This window comes from Sarcophilus harrisii, chromosome 2 (genome assembly GCF_902635505.1).
Source record: "Sarcophilus harrisii chromosome 2, mSarHar1.11, whole genome shotgun sequence".
In the NCBI taxonomy this organism is placed as follows: domain Eukaryota; kingdom Metazoa; phylum Chordata; class Mammalia; order Dasyuromorphia; family Dasyuridae; genus Sarcophilus; species Sarcophilus harrisii.
Window position 1 is genome coordinate 309894973 of NC_045427.1, and position 22848 is coordinate 309917820.

The window sequence follows — 22848 nt, forward strand, 5'->3', positions numbered from 1 at the left end:
GTCTGATTTTTCTTGCGTAACATGTCAAATATGGAAACATGTTTAAAAGGACCACACATGTTTCACTGATATCAGATTATTTGCTATTTGGGAGGAGGAGGGAGGTAAGGGGGAAAGAGAAAAATTTGGAACACAAAATCTTACAAAAATGAATGTTGAAAACTGTTTTTACATTTGGAAAGATAAAATTACTGTGAAATTTTTTTCTGATGATTTCTGATATTTAGATCAAACAGCCAATCAAATTTATTATAGTATATGGTGAAGATTACTGGTCTAAAATTTTTATTTTGCCCAAAACTGTACTTTTCCCAAAAGTTATTGTAAATTCTATGGATACTTTGTTGTTGAGTTGATCAAACAGAACTATTGAGTATAATTATTTCTGATTTATACATATTTAATATTACAATAATCTATTTTTCTATTCTTGTCACCTATTTTAAATCACCATCAAATAGTTTTTAAAAATATTTGGAAATATAATTTGGATGCTATAGTGCTTTCTTCCCCAAACTATTTTCATAATTTACTCCATATTTCACACCTTTTCTTCCCCTAATGTCTAGCTCTATTAATTGGTATAATTAATAGAATGATTAGAAAAAACACTAAATCTGTAAATTAACATAACTATTATTGGCATTTTAAAATGCTGTTTTTATGGTTCAAACATAAACTGAAATTCTGATTTTAAAAATTCAATTTTGATTTCTTTATTTTTTGTATTGCATTTATATAAGCCTCCAGTGTGGCTTGGTGGATTAATTTAAGGTATTTTATGAATTTTATTGTAATTTAAAATAGAATTTCCTCTATATTTCCTTTTGGATATTGTTATTGCTATTTAGAAATGCTGAAGATATATTTGTATAGATTTTGTATCATACACTTTACTGAAGCTACTATTTGTATTTCTTTGATGCTTCATTGGTGTTTTCTAAGTAAACTATCATTACCTTAAAACAGTGTTAATTTTATTTCCTTTTTTGCGAATGTTTATAACTTAATTTTTTCTCTTGTATGATAGTCATTGCTATCCTTTCCAGAAAACAATGAGGAACCAGACTTGTGATTTCATTGGTATAAAGACCTCTCAAAGGAAGAAACTCCCAGAAGAGATTGACAACTTATGATCTTAATAAAGTTGGCTAATATATCTAGAGGTCAAATGACTTGCCCAAGGTCACACAACCAATGTGTCAGAAGTGGAACTCTTTCCTGCCTCAGCATGCTGCTCCTCCATCATTTCTAGTCTTAGGACAGAGACAGCAAAACAATGTGGATATAGGACATCTTGGTCTTGTTTCTTATGTTTCTCCATTACAAATAAAGATAGTTTTTAGATTTACAGGTGGGGATCATGTTTCTTAGTACTGCATTTTCTTTCTCAATTTTTGAGAATAATTGTACAATGTGATGAACCAAATCAGTTCCAATAGAGCAGTAATGAACTGAACCAGCTCCACCCAGAGAAAGAACTCTGGAAGATGACTATGAACCACTACATAGAATTCCCAATCCTTCTATTTTTGTCCACCTGCATTTTTGATTTCCTTCACAGTTTAATTTGACACTATTTCAAAGTCTGATTCTTTTCATACAGCAAATAACTGTATGGACATGTATACATATATTGTATTTAACTTACACTTTAACATATTTTACATGTATTGGTCTACCTGCCATCTGGGGGAGGGATGGGGGGAAGGAGGGGAAAAATTGGAACAAAAAGTTTTGCAATTGCCAGTGCTGAAAAATTACCCATGCATATATCTTGTAAATAAAAAGCTATAATAAAAAAAGACAAAAAAGAGAATAATTGTTGTAGCATGAGTATTTACTTATGAAATATTATTTTTATCAATATCTTGTTTTTAAAAATCACCTTTATCTCCAAATATAATTCTCTCTACCCAACAAGTCATCCCTCAGGACAAAGAATAAAGGAAAAAAATAATTTTAGCAAAACCCAAACATCATGCAGCTCTGAAATTATATGTGTAACATTTCATACCTCTTCAATGAGGGAAACAAATTTTTTGATATTTTTTTCAGTTCCACACTTAGTCGTTATAATTATCAAGTGCTCAACTTAATTTTTTTTAATCCCATCATTGTTGGGCATACTGATTCTTGGTTCTGCTTACTTCACCACTGTGTATTAATTCATTAAAATTTTGTCTTACTTCCCCAAATTCTTATTCAGTTTCTCATAGTGCAGTCTTAATCTATTACACTCACATACTAAAGTTAGTTTAGATATTCTTCAATCCATGAGCTTTGACTTGGTTTCCAATTATTTCATACACATAAAAAGTAATGTTATTTTGGGGGTGCATTTTCTCTTTCATCCTCATTTCGACTTATTTAAGGCCTCTGCTTAATAGGGAAACCTTTTAGTGGAAGAGTCTCAATGACATTTCAAGTCCCTTAAAAAAAGCATAATTCCAAATGTTTTACAGTTAATAAACATTTATTAAATACCAGGCACTGTGCTAAGCACTGGGGATACAAAAAAGAAGAAAAAGGCAGTTCCCTGCTCTCAAGGAGCTCACAATCTAATATGGGAGATAGGCAAATATAAGCAAACAAGCTACACATAAAGTAAATAGAATTAAGTAAGAGAGGGAAAGCACTATTACTGAGGGGTTAGAAGAGGCTTGCTATAAAAGATAGGATTTTAGTTGGGACTTAAAGCCAGCAGACAAGAGATGAAGAGGGAATGTTCTGGGCATGGAGGGGAGACAGCTACTAAAAATGTCTGGAACAAAGAAATAGCTCTTGTTCGTGGAACAGAGAATAGCAAGGCACTGGACTGAACAGTACTTTTCAAGGAGTAAGGTGTAAAGACTAAAAAGGTAGGAGGCGGCTAGATTATGAAAGATTTTGAATGTCCAACAGCATTTATATTTGATCCTGGAGGCTGTGATTCTGAGTGACTGGGAAGAGAGTTTTGTGGTCTACGGTAATAAGGAAGGGGGAGGGAGAAGATTTAGAGGGAAAGAGAATTTGCCTTGGACACGTTAAATTGAAGACTCTTGCTGGACATCCAATTTGAGATGTAAGACTGGAAGGCAGCAGTCTGGGCACAATAAATAGATTTGAGAATAATTACCTTAGAGATGGTTATTAATGAGAGCAAATGATCTAAGAGAAGTAGTTTAGTGGGAGAAAAACCACGGGCCTGGGACATAAGCCTGTGGGTCATACAATGAGTGGGCCAATGAACGGCACCATCAGCAGGATAGTGATAGATTTGTCGTTCTACAAGTCTGGAAACAATGACCAGACCTATCTTTTACCACTATTATCAATTAGTTGTTTTATGAACTACTATTTTTGATTAATATATTATTGAGGATAGTTTGTTCTTTTGAAAATTGTTTATAACCTTCTTTGACCTAGGTGATGTAGTGGCTAGAACACTGGACTTGGGAACTGGGAACATCTGAATTTCAAACCCCGATTCAGATATTTACTAGCTGAGTGATATTGAACAAATCCATTTCTCAGCCTATTTCCTCATCTATAAAATGAGTTGCTGTGAGGATGAATTAAGATATTTGTGGTTTTCTCCCAGGGTCAGTGTACAAGCCAAGCAGACTATATGTGTACATAAATAAATTTCAAAGAGCTGGTTTTGTTGTTCACTTGTGTCCAACTCTGTGATTCTCTATGGGATTATCTTGGCAAATATATTGGATTGTTTTGCCCCAGTTCAAAAAAATACATGTTTTTAGCTGTTTTTGGTTAGTTCCCCACACATCTTGAGTTTTAGATCTTTTTCAGATACTTAATGCAAGATGTTTTACATGAATAGTTTTTCTACTAATACTAAATGCATCAACTTTGTTCATGCAAAAACTTTTGCATCATTGAAATTACCTTACTTTATCATTTGGAATTACTATTTCTTGTCTTAACTCTTCCAGTTGTAGTTGTGAAAGGTCAGATTTCTATATTACTCTCTATTACCTTTCATAGTTAGGCTGCATATTCATTTTGGTGGCATGGTAACATTAACATTACAATTCCATCACTATTTTACCAATTTTGTGATTTCTTCCAATCGTTGTGCAGACCAGGAAGCAGCTTGCTAGAAGACTCTACCTTCTTCTGTCTTCTGCAATGGTCCTTGGGCTGGAATTTGGTTTCTGCCTAATTTTCTTGACAGCATACAAGGCTGTATTTTCAAGTGTTATTATACCTTTATGTAGAATTTCACATGCCCCTACATGAGAAACACCTGTTATTTCCTTAGCCCATGTGTAGCCAATTTAGATATTTTTTGCACTCCTGCATTAGATATTTTGAAACAATAATAATCTCCCTAAACTTCTTTTGTACTTCGTATTTGGTAAAAGGATCTGTTTGTCTAGTCTTTTAAGACATATCATTATTACAGCATCATAGTTTTAGATCTATAAGGGACCTTTAATTTGCAAAGGAAGAAAATAAAATCTAGGTATATTAAATGACATAGCCAAAGTCACACAAAGAATAAACACCAGAAATCCAGGATTTGAATCCTGGTCTTTTAGGTCAGTGTTCAAGCCAATAAGACAATTATAAAATGGTAAAATTAATTTTCCTTTTTTTTTTTTAGAAGTTAAGAGGGTGAGGAGGTAAAGAAGGACCACACACAAAAAATGAAAAAAAAATTTATTTCCTCAGTGTTTTACCCACTGTCAATACTGTCCTTTTGTTGCAACACATTTGCAAAACAAAAACAAAAAAACCTCAGCTTTTATTTTCCATTTAAAACAACTACAATATTTACAGGCTGTTTCCAATAAAACACACGCAGACACACTCACAGACACACATGAGTACATATATCCCTATTTCCAATCAATATCCATATGCTGGTAGAGGCAATATATGCTTTTCAGAGCCCATTATCAGAAAAAGTAAATCCATTATTTTGCTCTCACACCTTTCTTCCTACTATGCTACTTTATATATTCCTTCTTCCATTTCCTCACATAAAGCTCATACATAAGGTTAATGTGTTCAATTTAAGGATGCAGTTTTACTTACATGGTGAGTTTTTTAAAAAGCAAAAGAGCAGACATGATTTTTCCCCATTTCTATTTTTCAATTTTGAAATCAAGCTTTATATTCTGAAGGCTTATGAAACTTAACAATACTAAGCCCTGAAGCTCATTTGGAGCAGCCATCCTTTATATCTATTTCTTTATTTTGAAAACAGAACAAGTCCTAAACTGGGAGAACAACAATTAGCAGTTCATTCTCACCCTTGTGCTACATGACCTTCATTTTTTCCAGTTCGGCTCTAACAAGTCAGAAGCCATTAAGTATGGAGCATAATGAAGATAATAAGAGAATAGATATAACCCTATATAATAGGTATAAAAGCTTGAAACAAAGTTGTCATATAACACTGATGTCCTTAATCTGCTCTGGTTTCTCCCAATTTTTGAAAGTCTTAATATAAAGTCTTCTACAATTCAGAAGATATGGCATTCATTTCAAAATCAGAAATTATTCACCTAGTTTAGGAAAGATATGGGGTCCATTTAAACAGTATTGGAGAAATAGATACATATCCCAGACAAGTGACATTGTTGAAAAGATTAACAGTAGCTTAGCTTTCAAGGCAAAGTTAACAAACACTATATACCAGTTGCATATTTAGTTCCTTCCCATTTAGAGCTTTTAGCTAAACATTTAACCAATTTGAAATAAGAAAATTTGGAAATATATCATTCAGACTTTTATGGGGTGGAAAGGAGTGAAAGGAACAAAATAATAAAACATTTGGCTTTTTGTTCCTTAGAAAATAGAGATCTGAAGTTTGGGCTAAAGAAACAACATATTCTCTTCATTTAGTGATGCCTTATTATCTTGAATAATCCAAACCCTGACCTCAACAAACATCCATTTCCATATAAGACTGAAAAGTGAATTTACATAATCCAATGATTTTTTAAAGTAAGATATACATATACATATGTGTGTGTGTATATATATATATATAAAGATATAAAAATGTCTACATAATTAAAATTCAAGTAAAAGCCTTCAGAAATCATAAAAAAACGATTTTTAGATCCAATATGACAATGAATTACATCAATGACAAAACACTAGTGGGACCATGTCCAAACAATATAATCAATAATTCCAGTAACTTTTTTTATGATCTCTCACATGATGAAAGTAGGAATATGTCAAGCACTTCTATTAGCATGAATATCTATTCTTTTATAAGACCTAAATTTGTCCACATTCATGAAAGGATAAATAAACTAAAGCAATACAAGAATAATAACAACTGACAAGCGCAAACAATATCCCTGGAAGAATAAGGTAAATAAATCGCAGTAGTAAATGATAAATCCATCTGGTAGACATTTTAAAGTCAACTAATAGCATAACACATCTTTTCAGGCACTAGATAAACCATACATAGAAATGCCTCAGGCTTTTAATTAATGATGCAATAAAGCAATCCATCAATTTACATTCCAAGGTGGATGCAGAATTGATGCTTAGTTGACACAAGTGCCATCTATTAAAGTTAAGATGTGTGCCTCAATATTTGATGAGCCTTTAAAAATTCACTAAAGTTGGAGGTTGGAGAAACTAACCACTAAACCAGAAACTCAAAAAGCATAAGGAAAAGTATATCTGTTCAATAAGTTAGATTTTTTTTTTTCAGAAACTACTACTTTCATGGTTTACATAGACATGGCACATGGTCTACATAGTTTTTTTTACCTCAATATGGATAAGTACTGGTAGTACTTCATATTCCCTTGTATTACTCTTTTTCTTTTCCAATATAAGAAATGCAGTGAAGGTAGGTTATAACTTCATGACTTTTGGTAAAATGAAAGGAAAAATTCTTAAGAATGATATGTCTCCCTACCCTTTTCCCTCTAAGTCTTTAAAATTTGTCAATTTTTATATTTGGAAAAAGGATACATGAATTAGATTTAGAAAGATTAACTTTCTTTAGTGAAAAGTAATCATGTAAGGTCTTTATAGATATTACATTTAAAAAAAATGAGGGATCATACTGACTTAAGAACATGAAAGTGAACCAATATATTCATTTAGAGGTTTTCTACTGGGGCTATTCTAGAAGAAAAACTTAACAAATCATAAACCATCCAATACACCACTTATGATAGAAAAGGAGACACCAAAGACACACTTGTAATTTCTATGAATTACAAAGGTTTACATACCATATAAATTTCAGTACTCTCAACATGTGGGTCTCTAAAACTCCTTCACATATAATTAAGTTGTAAGTAATTTAAACATAAAAGTCACAAAATAGCTTCCTGCAGTCTAGGATCTTGTACATATTTTGAGCATCAATGAAAAAAGTTAAGAGGGCACACAAAATAGAATACCCTTTTGAGGATTAAAAACAAGAAAAATAACTCAACTTTCCCCCTTTTTTACACTAGAGAATTTATAAATGCTTTCTAAATTACAATTACCTGATGTAAAAGAATTTATCGTAACTACCATAACTACTGGTGGTAGAATTATGCCAAGTTATAAGTCACTTGTACAAACTGGAGAAAATACCACTGAGGAAATGAACATTCAAGGTATTCCAATTTATAAAATTCTGAGATTAGGTTTTTCAAATGGAAAAGAGAGGGCTTTTATTATGCATAACTCTGCTTCACTTAATAGAGATTTTTTTTTAGGATCAACAATTCTTGGTTCTTTATACCAATGGATTATATTCTAACAAAATCTAACTCTTGAAGATGAAAAACATAGATTTTTCTCTTGAAATAAAATATTACTATATTGCACTTGAGACTTCTTTTGAAGTTGCCATTATGATAATTTTATATTTTTCTAGAAAAAAAATTATCCAGCTCTTGATTACACTATACATTAAATTCTTTTATGAGCACAAATCAGAAAACTCTTGCTAAACCTGAACTTATCTTTCTTTTATCCTTAAGCCTTATTCCTAACCATCAACGAAGAGGACTACATACATTTCAAAATAGAATGCACAAATCCTTATCCTTGTGGTAAAAGGGATCAACACTAAATTTTGATGGTGTGCCTTACTTACATAAAGCTAATTTATAAATGTTATAATATATGTATCAGGGAAATAATGAGCAAACAATTCAGAAATGTCAGGCTATGCAAAAATTTGTCGGAAAAAAATCAGCTTATATATAATTTCAATAGTACAGCTGATATGCCATTAAAGAATATACAATTCTGAAAGGTAATTTTAATGTGTACTAACTTAAAAACCCAATGCAGTATAATGGGTATTCAAATAAGATGCCTTTTAGTTCAGAAATAATTCTGAGTTAAAGCAGATGGGTCCTTTTAGCAGAACGGCAATAATTTAAATTCATTAATTTTCATCCCAGAAATATTTACTCCAAGATTTTCTTTGTGAGGCATTTCAGTGCCTTAGGGAAACAATCATACCTCCTCCCAAGACAATTTAACTGTCAGATCATATGGAGGTAGAAAGATGGCTGCTTCCAAATGATAAGCCTATATGCAGTGTCCTTCACAGAGTTGCTCATATCAAAAGAGGAAAAACTCACAAAAGGGGAATTTTGCTAATGGAGTTAGATAAGAATATTAAGAACTGCAAATTAAATCTAAGCTGCACCTCCCACCCAACCTATGGTAAGCTTAAGTTACGCATATCCCTGAATACACATTAGAAAACCTAATAAAAACTAGGATATGTGACAACACATGAGTTAAGTCAACTTCACAGTTATAAATATTCAAAATTACAGTTATACAGAATATATAACCATAGGAAACAAAATTCAAGTAATAGAAAAAGAATGAAGAGAAAAGGAAAATAAAAGGCAAGGTGATTAAGGGTGATTTGATAATAAGGGCTGCACCATCTGTATAATTTTGTTTTAAAAAAGTTTTTTTACTTGGATAAATTATTGAATTGAAGCCGAATGCTTTCAAGATATCTTTACAAGGCCCTTAAGTACTACAATCTAGTCATTCAGCTATTTTGAGATTTGTCCTCCCCTTGAAAAATTAAGTGTTTTCTCTTGGAAATTAATACTAACCTAACTGATGAGGAGCAGAATCTCTAGGACTTCTGTTAAAAAACAGAATCTTTCCTACTGTATTGGGTGCTCATCCTTGATGTGGACACAGTAATTGGCAGTAGTGTTCACATTCCTGAATGCACCACGAAAAATGGCTTTGGGAAGCAATGCCAATATATAGATAGGTTCATCTCAAGATTTAGTATTTCATATAAAGGAAACAACAAATGCATTGATATGAAAACTACTGAACCAACCAAGAAAAAGGATGAGCAACATAGCTCCTGCCATCTGTGATTATGTGGAAAGGGAGAGGGCAAATCCCAGAGGCAATTTAAATAATGGTTTTTTAATCATATATATATATATATATTATATATATAAATAAATGTTCTGAGCAATCTCAGACTTTTTAGTGCATTGCTGTAAAAAAATTAGTGCAGTTTTCTCATTAAAGATTTTAGCTCACAAGGAATAAGATAAATCTGTCTGTTCATAGTCTCTTACTATGCATTAAACTTCTATACTGCTTTAGGTTGAACTGAAAGTTTGTACACAAGTTGATTTTTAAAAATTAAGGTAAGTGGATTTCATATGTTCTGTGACCAAACATAGCAATTATTTTTGGCAAATAAATTAGAAAAATATGATGAGTTCATATTTTAGAAATGAAGAGTTTGTTGATTTAAAGCATATGCAATGCATAGAAAAAGTTTTTTTTTTTAAAGAGATGCTTCTTAATAAAATCTTTATCCTTCATGCAAAATGTTTCCTCAGCAGCGAACTTAAAAAAATATTTTAACTTTTTTGGGGAATGGAAACAGTGGCAGGAGTGAGGGGGAGGGGAGAAAGCGGCTCGTCTAAGACCATTCTATTTGTCAAGTCCTCCCAGGCCTGAAGTGATTCCTGGGCAATTCTTCTCCTAGTCCCTCCGTGCCTTTTCCAGTCTTGGAATTGAGGGAAGAAGAGACAAAATGTAGTCATGAAACACAGATTTACACTTCAGCCCCAAGTTCTAGAACTCCAGTTTCAATCACAGCAACATATTTGTCATCAATTTGGACCAACAGGATAGTCTTGTCTATATGGGATCTACTACCTGGATCTCTGCTGCAAGGCACCCATCGGTGAATCACCTGGAGAAGCCAAAAAAAAATTGAAGTTAATATCATTATCCTCTGGTTTAGGTTTTTTCCTCTGTAAAATGAGGGGATGTACTACATGATTTTTTGTTTATTTGTTTTTTTGCTGAGGCAATTGGGATTTTAAGTGACTTGCCCAGGGTCACACAGCTAGAAAGTGTTAAGTGTCAGAGGTCAGATTTGAACTCAGATCCTCCTGACTTCAGGGCTGGTGTTCTATCCACTGCATCACCTAGCTGCCCTCCGTATGATTTTTAAGCTTCTTTTCCAGCTCCAAATCCTTTGATCTTAAGTAATACTCCAGCTTAGGATTCTGTACATTACAGAGCCCGACATAACATTAAAGATTTGAGATCTGCTTTTGTAAGGCTGATAATGTTAGGTAATTAAAAAAAATGTTTTTAGCTATACACTGACATGGGAAACACAAATTGTTCAGTATGGACAGTTTTAGAGAAATACTATTTTAGTTGCATGAGGAATTGGTGGGGAAAGGGCTTATGATTTTTGTTGCTCTGCAACTTAAAATTTTAATTACCTAAAAGCAGCCCAGAATAGAATCCTCATTGTGTAAGATGGTGTTGCTAGTTTCACAGGCAATTTTGACTATAGCAAGAAAAATTCAAATTTGAATCAAATACTCAAACTAATTTCCTATCATGTAATAAGAATTTTTTTTTTCTTTTCTAATTTCTACCAAATTGAGGAAAGGGGAAGGGAAATAACAATCTTCTCTGACCTTTGTACATAGGAGAGAGCCAACATCTGGATTTAATAATTAATTCATAATTTTCCATAATAATCAAAGTAAGCATGGGTACTATAAATATATATATATATATATATATATATATAATATTTTCTATTTGGCTTTAGAATGTATTTTTATGTTTTAAGATCACTGTCTGAAATTTTGACAATTCACAACAATTTAAACAAAACAATAATACTTCTGGGAGAAGAAAAAACTTAAGAGCAATCTAACATCTCCTTTTCTTGCTTCTTAGCCTGTACTGTGTCACTCAGACTGCAGTGAAGCACAAAGGAACTCACATCCTCCCATTAAGCTTACATCTGGCTCACATTCCCTAAAGAGTAGAAAAGTGTTCTGGTTTAAAAGACCTCTCTTGGTAGGTGGAGGTTTGGTAGCTTTAGCCTGGAAGCTGGGCAGTTCTCAGCCTAGGAGTCCTAGGAGATAATAATAATTCTGATACAAAGTTAATGTGATCTGTAGCTAGTGAGGAAACAGAATACTACTGTACAATGCTTTGGTCACATGACTTCTAGGGCAATGTTTTAAAAAGAAAACCAAACTCTAGGATGACAAGAATAATAGAAATTCTACTTGGGATCAGAAGGCAAAGCTAGAATGAATAAAGTAGTATTATAAATAAATAAATAAATAAAGTACAGGGGATGGCTATTGATTTACTATAAGAGAAATCAAGTTAACAATGAAAGGTTGTTCCAAAATGGAATGGGATGTGTTGAGTGGTCTTAAGTTTCTTGTTACTGAAAGTTCTTCAGAGTCCTTATAATTACTTACAAAGGATGCTATAAGCAGAATTTCAAAGAATAAGGCATGTATCATTAAATATCAAACTCTGATCTATGATAAATCAAGAGTTAGTTTAGAATTTTGCAATGCTTCAAGGTCATTAAGAATATTGATTATTATTGCATAGCATTGTACATGTAGAAGGCCCAGGAGACTGAGTAGGATCATCTTGTGGCCCCTTTCTCAAATTAATGTTTTTAAGCACATAAAATACAATACATAGCATTACAAAGGAAACTAATTATATGTAAGTCACCCAAATATTTATTTACCTCAAAAACAAATTCAAGAGAACCACTGGTTTAGAATCTGGATAAGAGGAGCTTATTAAATATATTTTTCATTTCACATATTCCTAGCATGGCTATTTTTAATAATAAAAATGAAGGGAAATCCTAAAGGTGTTGAAATGGTAATTTTAGATGGATTTTTCTTGTATTGTTGGAGCTGGAGAGGTAGATATGTAGCTTGAAGAAGAAATTATGACAGCATGACAAAGAAAAAAAGGAAAAAACCTAACAATGTGTTAACAGTATCTCATGTTTTAGTGATTTCATACTTACCATATGAGCAAAATTCAAGGCAAAATATTTGCTCACTACAAATGAAAAGATAAGTATGGAAAAAAAAATCAAATGAAAATTCACTCTATAATTCTAATTTAGCTTAGTAAGAAAGCACTGAAACCATTCAAAATTGCTCAGTTTATGATTTTCTAAGCATTATTTTTGACCATATAAGTAGTTGTGAACGATACCATTTCTTCTATTGACTGAAACTTTTTGCAACTTAGCAATTCTGTAAGCAATTGCTTGTATCTTATACAATGCAAGCAATCATTCTGATATCATAAACATGATTTCTGAAAATTAAAAAAATTGTGTGACCATCTACTTTACAAGACTCTTCTTGCTAACATTCTGAGCATAGATTTTCAAGATATTTCAATTTATTAAAGTTTTGTGCTGTCTGTACCTAAAGCTTCATATAAAGCAAGCACAGCAGCATTTCCTGTTAAGGACAGAGCATGTGAATCCCAATGACAAACAGTGAATTTTCTTTTCTGGATTTGGACTTTTTTATATTTCTATATTTTTGCTATTTTAAACTTCCACTTAAGGTTCTGATAAAGCCATATCAGTTGTTCCAGTGGATTCTCTTCAAACTAGCTACATATGACAAAACAGCATTATTTCACTGTAATAAAGAATTTAAGACAATTCCATTTATATTTACTTGTTAAAAACTTTAAATGAATTTCTATTTCACTTTTTAAAAAGAAGTTTTTTGGAGGAAAGTAACTAATCATGTTGTAATTATCAAATAAATATGTAAAAGAAATAAATGGATGTTATGGGACCTAACTGCCATGCAAAAGTTATTTAAATGAGAATTTACATATTTCATGTTTATATTCGGTGACAACTCACTCATCCGTGTTGTGAGTCTCCGTCAACTCATGGTGACAATCACATATGGATATCCACTGAAATTTGACGAGCGCTGACATAAATCTGATCTTATTTGTTCAGAATATTAAATAATCACTGTACTACATTCACTGCCATTTGGGGCAAATTTGCTGTTAGTATCATTTTTGTGATTTTGAATTTTAATTTTGTTCTCCTAGAAGAAAGAGGATATATTTATGCAATATATGCATAATTTATGTATTTTTACCTTTTTTTGTATTAAATGTATTCTGAAAGTTTCAGTGGCCATAAAAACTAATGCCACTGATGTCCAATACTAACTCCTAATCCAGATGTTTAATAGCGATTTTAAAGTTAGGTCACTGGAATATCATCTATGAAAAGGTTTGCTGTACTTAATATTCTTTCTAGACGATCACTCCCTTCTCTATATACACTCAGTATCAAAACCAAATTATAGAACCAAGTAACAAAAAAGCAGAATTTTATTATTTTTTTGTCCTCTCTAGAAATAACAGTGATAGGCTTAGTGTTGTCTTTTATTAAAGTAGGGCAATTATGTTTTTATGAATGAGGAATAACATGTAGTTTCTTCATGAAAGAAATCGACAAATAAAACTCACACCTTTTTTTCTATTAAAAATATTTACAATAAAATGATGTTCATATAAACAGACTTGACTACGCATATACAACTTACCTCTCATATGCTTAGGAATAAAGAGAGGAAAGGCTTAGGAGACAAAGTATTTTTAAAAAATCTGATCTCAAGAATATGGAAAGTCAAGCTCAAAACATGCAGCATATATCACAATCATTAAAAGCATGTTCTGAAATTCTAAGTAATGCTTACTGAACATGTTTAAACATCAAACCATGAAGTCAATTTTACAATAGGACTTACATGTCCTTCCATGCCTTCCTGAGGAGTCCAGTCTTTCCAGCTGTTCCTCCCAGCTTTTAACCGTATTCCCTCATCTGGCCACTGTAGCTCCTTCCTTTTGGACAGGTTGATCCCTTCCAAAATCTGACTAGGATCCACAATCTAGATTGTAAACAGAAATGATTTGATTAAAATCATGCCTTCTCCCCTCTGTCTTAGCTTCACGAAAACTTTATGAAAATGTAACAAGGATCCTTAATATATTGTACTCTTTGAAAGTCCAGATCTAGACTACATGTTAAAACAATAAAGAAATTTAAAAAGCATTCTTCCCAAATTCCTTTTATCCTATTGAAAAGAGCTTCTTACAGTAACCCGGTAAGAACAACTAATAAATATTGGTAGGAAAATTATCATTACAAAGATATTGTTTTCTTTTTCAAATAAAGACAGTTTAATAAAAGCTTTAGCATTAGCTTCAATTTTTCTAAGGTGTTCAAGTTTTCAGAAAATATTTGCTTCCAGATGTTTAAAGAAAATCCAATCAAATTTCATTTAGTAAAATTTACAAATAACTTCAAGGTATTAAAAGTTCAGGATAGCCAATATACATACAAGTTTATAGTACAGCTTAAGGTCACAAGGACAGAAAAGTCAAACTTGGAGGCAACAACATAAGCCTTCTTTCCTTACTTACTTGGATTCTGTAAATCACATCTCCCTTTTTGGCTTGTGGATTATTGGCAGGACTTAAATTGCTGCCTGATTGTGAATCAGCAGCAATATTCTGTCCTCCTTCTGTCCCTAGAAAACCCACAAGGGCATGTTTGCAGGCTGGGATGCTTTGGCTGGAGCTGCTGGAAGATGGAAGGCCATGCTGCATACTGGCCAGACCAGTCTGGTTAGTTGGTTCCATTTGGTTCACCATGGAAAGGCGGGACTGGATGGATGACGGTAAGTTACGAAGGGAAATCTGACTGGTGGAAGAGCGCCGGCAAGGCACAAATCCTGTAGTGGACATTCGGAGGGATGAATGACGGCTGCTATAGCAGTAGGAGGATTGACTGGCAACTGAGGCACGAGCAGGAGAATGCCTAACCAAACTTGATTGTACAGAGTGGGAGCTGTGGCTGGTACCTAAGGGAGGGGAAAACATTCCAGTAAGAGTATCTAAAATACAATATTTTAAAGTTTCTGAATCCTTGGGACTTTAGCCCCGCTAAAATAAAGCGGCATATATCTCACATGCAGAATTCTTGAAAACTGTAGTTTTAACAAAACAGCTAATAAGGAAACACAACTTTCACTTGCTAAAATAATCTCTATCCTCAACTCTAACATCAGAAAAATTCCAAAGTAAATATTTACCTTAAATGATAGGACTTTATAATAACACCTAAAATAATCTCTATCCTCAACTCTAACATCAGAAAAATTCCAAAGTAAATATTTACCTTAAATGATAGGACTTTATAATAACACCTAAGTCCTTTTTTCAGAATGCCACATATTTTAGATATATTCTAAGTAAATGAAATTGTGGGCCTAATAAATATAAAATGAATTATAATGACTAATAGTAAAGTAGTTAAATAGTTAAACTTCACTGTGGAAAATTCTAATTATGCCATTTGTGGTCAATACTTATGACCTGTGGTGGTAAAATGCATTATAATTTATAATGGGAAGCAATATTAAAGTTATTCAAAATTTATTAACATCTCTGAAAAAAGTAGTAAATAGGAGGACATGGAAAATTTGATTAAAATTCTGCTTACAAGTTTGCTTTGAATCTAGAAGCTAGGTCTAAAATGCAATTGGTAGATAATACAGCATCTTCCTTCACACCCCATTTAAGTAGAAATGAAAAGAATGACTGCTAAGGGTACTGGCTTCCAACCTTGGATGTAGGTCCACATTAAGATCACCAAGAATACAGTGGAAAGGTTCAAAGAGGGAGTTTAACACATTTGGTCAGAAAAACTTTTGAACCTTATACAGTATAGGCAAAAGCCCTAGTGTTCAGTAATCCTTTTCCATATCCCATTAGGTTCACTCTCTTTTCTCTTTGTGCAAGCAGGAAGAAAAGTTCTCTTTTGCTGTTCACAGTAAGTAGTAATATCCAAAGCCACGGTTTCCTTTGAAATTATCATGTCCAGACATACAAAGCACACTTCGATTTTTTGGGGGGTGGGGTAAGACCATGCAAAAACAATTACTCGATGTCTCATAAACCTGGGGCCAAGAATGCATCAAGCCACAGATTAGAGTTCTTCAATTATATCTGGATTTAATAACTAAGACTCAAAAGCACAAGCACAGAATCTTTTAAATCATGGATATGACCAGATATGTCTCTAGGACTGTATAGTATGATGAAGTAACTCATTCATATTTTCTAATCTATATAATCAATTCTTTTGTGCTTATATCTTTTCTTAAATGATAATTCATACATGGGATGCAATCTATACTCCTCTATCTTAATATTTCACTAATACTCAAGATGGAGTTCAAATGTCAAGTCCTTTAGGAAGCATTTCTGAGTTTATATATTATAAAGAAGGTGGAAGTACCTTTTCTTAGAGAATGCTACCTATATAGTCCTCCCTCAACATTGTGGGGTATGAGGGACAAGAGAAAAAAAGAGACCAAGATTAGAGCTGCAAGAAACCTCATGAATATAAAAAACTAGACCCCACCTTAAATCTTTATCATAAGTCTGATTTTATACATTTAACACACATACAAAAAACAAATAAGTTACTACTTCACAGATTTCCTCCCATGAAAAGCACAAGATGATCACATGACTAAGTCCAGATGGTAGATACAAAGAAGAAGTACCCAAAGAAATCACAATTCTTTTAAGCACACCTGACACATAACAAAATTTAACTTTTATATTAAGTATATATGTATATGGTAGTAAATGATAAAACTGTCTAATAATATATAGGACTTATGCATTTGTGACTAAGGTTTTTTAAGTTTTCTTTATATATGCTCATTATCTGAGATTCTCCCAAGTACCTGAACATCTCAAAAAATTTCCATTTAATTATCCATGTACAATGAAATCACAGATTTGATTAAAACACACACACACACACACACACACACACACACACACACACACACACACTAATGTTAGGCTTGAAGTTCCAGTATCTCTGGAAGAATCATGTCATACTTTGTCAACAGGGCCAGCTCAACAACCTCAGGGACCCTGGGAAGAAGCTGCCATGCTTAAACTGCTTGGTTTAGATTTATGTATTTGGGGGTTCCAGAGAAGTATCAGAGCAGTTTGTTGCTCTACCAAAGTCAATGCACTGATAAATTTTAAGAGTCTACTGTAGGCAAAGCACTGTGGTGTTTTTTCCTTCATGGACTTTCTGGCTTAGAAGGGGGGTTAAAATGTTGCAGTAATTCCTGTCCATTACAGAGGAATACTTGGGGAAGTTTTGATATTACATGCAGTATTCTACACTTGTGGTCTTACATCCTGAAAAGAAAGCAAGGCAGCTTTTAATAATTCTTACAGTAAAGTATATTCTATTACATTCATATTCCTTATTTTGTTTAATTATTTTCATAAACAACAGGCATCTACTTTGTTTCAGTTTCCTTATGACTATGGAAAATAAAGCTATAATTATTTTGGAATACATGTAGGTCCTTTCTTTTTGTCATCTATCTTTTTACTGATGCATTTTGTTTTTATATCAGGTTTGTTTCTGAATTTATTCCTCCCTGACACACAGAGCCTTCCTTTTTGAAAAGGCATGTCAGCAAAACCCACCATTATATAACTTCAATAGGGGACCCAGAATAAAGCTATTTTTTAAAAAAATCCATCATTTCCATATGAAAATAACAAAAACAAGAAAGAATAGAATAGAAAATTTCATTCAAAATCACTATATTTTGTGGATCTACTTTGACTATGTTTGAGTTTGTAAATGTCTTTTTCAAATCTGAGCTGGTTAGTGAATTCCCTATTTATCAACGCTGGTGTCTTTAATTATTCTCTTTTTATTCTTCAAATTGATTCTTTTTATGTTTTTATTATTCTTGTGAGCTTTCTACTCTCCCTTGGGCTAACTTCTGCTGTAGAATTCTCCCCTCCCCCAACAGTATTTTATTTTATTTTTTCCAAATACAAATTAAGATAAATTTCCAACATTCACTTTTCTAAGATTCTGTGTTCCAAATTTTTCTTTTCTTACTTACATCCTCCTTCCGAAGACAGCAAGCAATCTAACACAAGTTAAACATGTACTATTCTTTTAAATTTATTTCCATATTTGTCATGTTGTGCAAGAAAAATTCTGTTGTAAAATTTTATTCTATGGAATTCTACTGTGTCTCTTTCTTTCCTCAGAATCCTTTGTAATCTGTTCTTCCCAATTCTTTCCTATTCCTTTCCATCACATTTATTTTTTATCTTCCCAAATTTTGATAAATATTTTCAAATTCATTTATCTCTCTTCCTTTCTTCCACTGAGCCTCACTGACCTCTCAGTACTTTTAATTAACAAGAATTTTGCTTCTTCTCTTTAAGAAGAGCTTCATCCCTAGTGGTGGATAGTCCTTCCTCTGCAATCATTCAGTCTTTTGACATTAAGTCAAGATTCTCCTCTGTCTTTCCAAGTTCTTTTTCTTATTTGTTTTCAAACTGAAAACCTATTTTCTATTTTCATAAGGAACATACTATTCCCGCTGCCTTTAGCAATATAATTTATTTCAGTGCTTCAGTGCTATGAGCTCTATCTCAACTCCTAACCCCAATTCTGAACTTCACATTCATACTACTTTCATATCCACTTGGACATGTTTTGTATTCTTTGTTCAAAACCTTGGCTTTATCATTGACTTTTCCCCCCCCTTTCCCGTAATTTCTCAAAGCTCTCCTTCATAGGATCTATGATATAGAACTAGAGAGGACTTTACATTATCTAATCTAGTCTTCTCATTTTTTCAGATGAAAACAATGAGACCAAGAATATTGACTTAATAGCTCTACAAGGTTGGGTAAAACATCAGTCCTTTTTGGGCTTCAGTTTCCCAGCTGTAAAATGAAGTGAGGGTTTAGACTATATTGACCATTAAAATGCACCAATGAATTATTAAAAATAAAACAAAAATTCATGAATTGCATGGATCTTATAAAAAAAAGTCAACTGACAGACAGTGACAGAAGAATGAGATGGCACTGGAGAACAAAGAATATGTGTTTCTGGATCAAGAAGAATAAGAGAAAGAATAATTTCTTCTCATGGATAACTAGAGAGGGTTGCAAGAAATAGTGTCCTCAGGGCAAAATCAGGTTTCAATTAGAGTAAGGAAGAGGAAAATACATTGGCAAGGAAATTTGTTGAGAATGCAGCACATAATAGGATGGACTAGAAGTTAAGAGAACTATTTTATAGAATACACTTGTAGAAGAATAGAATATATTTGTACATTTACTAAGAAGCAGTATAGACATGTCACCAGAACAAGAGTGTTAAAAACAAGTACAGCAGGAAGGAGACTGATGTGATCTGATACATTTATTGATTGAACTAAAAAAATAGAATATTCAGTGTTAATTGGCTCCAGTTAGAAATGAACACTAGTCATTTAATGGCCCCTATTACAATACCTTTTCCTTCAGCCCCTTTTCTATTCCATAGTTCTTTCAGGATGTGGGCAATGACACATCGGATAATCTTGGCTTCAAGTTTTCCCATACTACTTACAGCTATCACTTCAAAACAAGTTGTACTTTTGCAGATTGTAGCATAAGGATGACCATGTTCTCAAAGGCAATACATGTTAAGTGTAAGCTCTGACACGTCCTAACAAGATAAGGATTTGGGGTATAGAAGTACTGATCTGGAAACCATGCTATTTAACATCTGAGCTATCTGAGCTGGCCACAAGTTAATGAATTCTTCAAATTTCAGTAAATTACAGATATTTTTATGATCTTTGTTGGTACAAAAAATACACATTCTGATGAAGTCAGATTCTCAAAATATTTATTAGTGGCAGGGATCAGATCTAATCTTTTAGAAGAATGTTTCTGTCTATATTCCAAAAAGATTAATTTAAAAAAAAAAGCCAGGGTGGGGAGGGGAAGAAAAGGGAAGGAGATTGATACATACAAAAATATTTACAGCACCTCTTTTTATGGTAGCAAAAAATTAGAAATTGAGAGGATGCTGAATGAGTTAAGGTATATGATTTTGATGAAACATTGTTGTGTTATAAGAAATGATGAGGAAGTTGGTGTGGGGAAAACATGGGAAGACATATTATTTGAAATGACTGATGCAAAATGAACAGAACATTGTACATAGTAAAAGCAATATTGTAATGATCATTAGCTGTGAAAGACTTAGCTACTCTGACCAATATAATGATCAAAGATAATTCTGAAGGACTCTTGATGGAAAATGCTAACCATCTCCAGAGAGAGAACTGATGAATTTTGATATAATTTCCTTGCTTTATTTATTTTTCTTTTCTGTTATCTGGCTAGTACAGAAATGTTTTTGCATGATTTCACATGTGCTAAGATATCTTTCAGGTATTGAAACTTGTGATGTTATCAGCAATGGAAGACCACAAGAAGCAGTGTTGCAGAGTGGCTGGAGAGCAGTTAGGAGGACACAAGTTCAAGACTTACCTCTGACACATAGGAGCATTTCTCAATACTCTATGCAACTCTCTGCAAACAATAGTCTTCATTGTTGGTAAAGAAAATTCCTCACTAGGCACTCTCTAAATTAATGACCTCAGAAGTGTAGTTAAAGAAAATGGGGGTCTTTATTCTACTAAACTCTAGATGAAGATAAAACATAAAAACTCAATCTCATGATGGGGCAGAAATCATGAAGAAAAGAATTTTCTGAGGAACAGGAAAAGGTCAGAAGGGATAAAAATCATTTGAAAGGGTTCATCAATGGTGCTACTCCTAGAAAGTGCCAGAGCAAATATGAATAAAGGAATCAAATTGACTGAGAGGCTCCATGGGATAGTGGAAAGAAAAGAAGCTTCTCAAACCAAACTGTCACTAGCTGTGCAATCTTGGGAGACTCAACTTCTTTGTGTCTAAATTTCCTCTTCTATAAAATGAGAGTACTATAGAAAATTCTCCCTAAGGGCCTTTCTAGTCTGAAAATGCTTTGGCTTGAGGGTTTTCTGGATGAGTTATTAAAGAGAGAGCAATTAAGCTATGTAAGTCAGCTTTTAGAATCTGTCACAATCATAGTTGTCACCACAGCAAAAAAGTTAACACCATCACACACAAAAAACTCATTATTACCAAGTGTTGGAAGGTGAGATGTGATAGGAGGGTAGAGCCCAGTTCCAGGCCCTTGTCCTGAATTTCCATTGCCTCCTTGCAGCACATTGCTATGAGGTTCATTGGCACTTGTTGCATTATTATTAGGGCAGGAAGTCCCACCTCCTGCATCTGAATCTTCAATGTTCCCACCACTGTTACAGCCAGCTCCACAACCTTTTCTTAACCTGTGAACAAAACAGAGCCCAGAGCATTTCAGTGAGACACTTCAAGGTATGGATTCTAACCAAGTTAATTTTAATAATGCTTACCACATAGAACTATTCAAAATGACACTGAACACACACAAAAAAAACTTGTTATATTTTTAGAAGAATGAACTAGGAACCATCATCCCCTTTCCATCCAACCCAATCTGCTTCACTTTATATATCCTAAATTTAATCCTTCTTACATTAATAAGGGTAGTGCAATAATACTCTGGGGTACCATAGAAAGTATATTTGAAATGATATTTCTGCCAATATCTGCTTGATGGCTAAAACATGTACATATTTTAAGACATCATTAATTTGTACTGCTATCCTGCACTTCTAAAAAAAAATCTGCAAATCTTTTCCCATCTCTGGCATTTTACATTGTTTCTTTTCTTCCTCCCAGGGAAAACAAAGAGCTCAGCCTCTTTAGACAGCTTCCAATATAATATTCTAAAAAAGAAAGTACCTATGTCCATCACTAACTCATTTTCTATTCTCCCTTTTGTCTGATTAAAGTTGGCATTAAAATAATAAGGACTGTCCCTTAATGCCTATGATACAGCAAATGTGATGGATAGCAAATGATATATCAGAGTCCTGACACAGCCTAGAAATGATTAGAAAGAGAAAGGGAGGAAATAAGAGAAAAACCTCAGAGATATTGGCATTTCATTAGCAAATGCAGTACTCTCATAATTTTAAAATATAGTATTACAATTAATTTTAAATTGACATCAAGTCTGTGAGTGGGAGGTTATATAACTCGCCAGAGATAAAATGATTTGTGACAGAGTTAGGGAAAAATTCAAGATATCGTTTGACTCTTAGTCAAACAGCTCTTTAAATCACAAGACCAAATACTTCTTTTAAAAATAATCAAGGAAATATTTTATGTTGCCTATTTCTTTGACTTTCTTCTCTTTTTAAAAAAATTTTTCTTTCTTCCTTTATAACTAATTACAAAATTTAAAAAATAGAACAAAAACCCCAAAATATTGCCATGTAATCTAACAAAACATGGGAAGATTCAAAAGCTGTGGCAATAAATTTCAATTTCAGGAAAGCAAATATAATGATAGAAGAGATTCTATATTTATAACTGTCCATCTTTTATTCACTTCCTTGTAGCTTATTCTTGTTTTTTGCTGTGCATTCTTTACTTATTCTTTTTATCTCTTTTCATCTTCCCTCTAGACCTTCCCCAAGCAAGCTACAGTTAAACACATGT

General features: G+C 33.0%; 1 protein-coding gene across 9 annotated transcripts in view; it reads right to left on the reverse strand.

Moving 5' to 3' along the window:
* Positions 1 to 4648: 4648 nt before the first annotated feature.
* PCNX1 (pecanex 1) overlaps positions 4649 to 22848 on the reverse strand; it is a 222299-nt gene continuing 204099 nt past the window's right edge. For all 9 annotated transcript variants that reach the window (XM_031952602.1, XM_031952601.1, XM_031952600.1 and 6 more), the window contains 4 exons: positions 21385 to 21590; positions 14767 to 15206; positions 14091 to 14231; positions 4649 to 10189 (listed from right to left, as the gene is read on the reverse strand). In XM_031952602.1, the coding sequence (XP_031808462.1) occupies positions 10049 to 10189; positions 14091 to 14231; positions 14767 to 15206; positions 21385 to 21590 (928 nt within the window). In that variant the 3' untranslated portion in view covers positions 4649 to 10048. The remainder of the gene's footprint in view (positions 10190 to 14090; positions 14232 to 14766; positions 15207 to 21384; positions 21591 to 22848) is intronic.